Source organism: Rhincodon typus, chromosome 44, assembly GCF_021869965.1.
Source record: "Rhincodon typus isolate 14 chromosome 44, sRhiTyp1.1, whole genome shotgun sequence".
Taxonomy (NCBI): Eukaryota; Metazoa; Chordata; class Chondrichthyes; order Orectolobiformes; family Rhincodontidae; genus Rhincodon; species Rhincodon typus.
This window is the reverse complement of record NC_063375.1, coordinates 799,300-801,240: the sequence shown is the minus strand read 5'-3', so window position 1 is coordinate 801,240 and position 1,941 is coordinate 799,300. Positions and strand designations below refer to the sequence as shown.

At 58.0% G+C, this 1,941-nt stretch overlaps 1 protein-coding gene across 1 annotated transcript in view; it reads left to right on the top strand.

The window, feature by feature from the left end:
* Positions 1 to 1,941, top strand: part of phf8 (PHD finger protein 8) — a gene marked incomplete at its 3' end in the record, with an annotated part of 15,536 nt that overhangs the window by 8,819 nt on the left and 4,776 nt on the right. The window contains exons 8-11 of the mRNA XM_048619827.1: positions 717 to 804; positions 1,237 to 1,343; positions 1,484 to 1,575; positions 1,771 to 1,860. Coding sequence (XP_048475784.1) covers positions 717 to 804; positions 1,237 to 1,343; positions 1,484 to 1,575; positions 1,771 to 1,860 — 377 coding nt within the window. The remainder of the gene's footprint in view (positions 1 to 716; positions 805 to 1,236; positions 1,344 to 1,483; positions 1,576 to 1,770; positions 1,861 to 1,941) is intronic.

Here is a 1,941-nt window from a genome sequence, read left to right as displayed (position 1 = left end):
GGGAAGAAATTCCTCCTCTTTCCCCCATCCAGCTCTGAGTCTGCGTTCCCCCCCCACTGCTTTCTCCAGACTCCCCGAGCTGGAGACACCAGCTTTCCAGTATCCGCCCTGTCGAACCCTGACCCAAACGATGATTAAATTCGATCCACTCTCCCGCTTTGAAACACGAGAGAATAGAAAGACAGAGAGCAGGCGTTAGGCCCTTCAGCCCCTCAAACCTGCTTCGTGCATCCAGTTGGATCACAGCTAATCGTTAACCTCCATCCTTTGTTCCTGCTTTCTGTCCCTGGGACCCCGTACACTTTAATCCCTTTTAGGAACAAGGACTATACCCAACCCCTTCCTGTTTTGCCCCTGACTGCTTTCTGTCCTCCGCACGCTGGTGGGTGAAGACTTTCCTTTCCAGCTCTGTCTCATTCCGGCAATGAGCCCCTGGTTCTGTATTCCCTCCCCACCCAGTCATCGTGAACATCCTTCCTGTGTTTTCTCCTGTCTACTCCTGTTAGAATTTTATAAGTTTCTATCGGATTCCCCACCCCGCCCAGCTACGTATCCTTCCGAACTGCAGGGAATATCGTCCGAACCGATCGAGAGCCATTCTCCCTGATCCCTGCTCTCAGGAACTGTCGCTCTGTGGAGGGGGGCGGGGGTGGGGTGTCGGTGCTGAGGGGGGGCAGCCTGGGCTGTAGTTGATTCTGCCGTTGCTTTCCCCATAGGCTGGATCCATGCTGTCCTCACCCCTGTGGACTGTATCGCCTTCGGTGGGAATTTCCTCCACAGCCTGAACATTGAAATGCAGCTGAAGTAAGTGGCGGGAACATTGTGTGAGCCTCCGTTGTCAGGACTGCGCCACTGCTCCGAGCTGCGGTCTGACACAGCCTCTCCTGTCAGCTTACAGCTATCGGCGTTCCCTGGGCCTGAGCAGGCCAGCGAGTCCCTCTCTTGCAGGCAGGGCTATGTGCTCCACACCGGCCTCTTCCCAGACCCCCTTTCACATACCTACCCCACCTCTGTCTGACTCTCTCTCTCCTCTCCCTCCCCCCCCCCTCCCTTGCTCTCCCTCTCTCTCCCCCCCTCTCTCTCCCCCCCGCCTTGCTCTGCCTCTCTCTCTCCCTGCCTTTGCTGTGCCTCTCTCTCTCTCTCTCCCTCCACCCTGCCCATTGCTCTGCCTCTCTCCCTCTCCCCCCTCCCTTGCTCTGCCTCTCTCTTACTCCCTGGCTTTCTCTCCTGCCGCAGGGCCTACGAGATTGAGAAAAGGTTAAACACTGCCGACCTGTTCAAGTTCCCTAACTTTGAGACGATTTGCTGGTACGTTGGGAAGCATCTTCTCGATACGTTCAGAGGTGAGTGGCTGGGGAGGGGGAGATGGGCTAGGTGCCTGGGGAAGGCTGCACATTGGCACTCGCTCGCTTACCGACCGCGGGCTCTTGCTGTGCGTTTATTAATGGTGAGTTGTGTGGCAGCCTCTGACTGTTCCCTGCAGGTCTCCGGGAGAACCAGCGGCATCCTGCCAACTACCTGGTACACGGTGCCAAGTCCCTGAACGTGGCCTTCCGATCGTGGACCAAGAAGGAGGTACGCCCGTTCCCTCACCACCCCCCACCCCGCCCGTCCGCTGCCTCGCCCCCCAGCCCGCCCTCCCTGCCTCCCTCCCAGTCCTGGCTGTGTTGTGTACGAGGTTTGAGGAGGAAGCTGAATCTCCTGTGACGGGGTCAGGCCTGGGCTGTAAATGCTTTAATCTGTGCTGCTTTTGTTTTCTGAACCTATCAGGCCCTCCCCGAGCACGAGGATGAAATTCCTGAGACCATTCGGACTGCACAGCTCATCAAAGACCTCGCAAAGGAGATTCGCCTCGTGGGCGTGAGTATTAGACATAGTCCTTGCACACATCCTCGGCGCTCCCTCGGCCCTGGCCCTCTGACGGCGCGGCGCTCCCTCGGC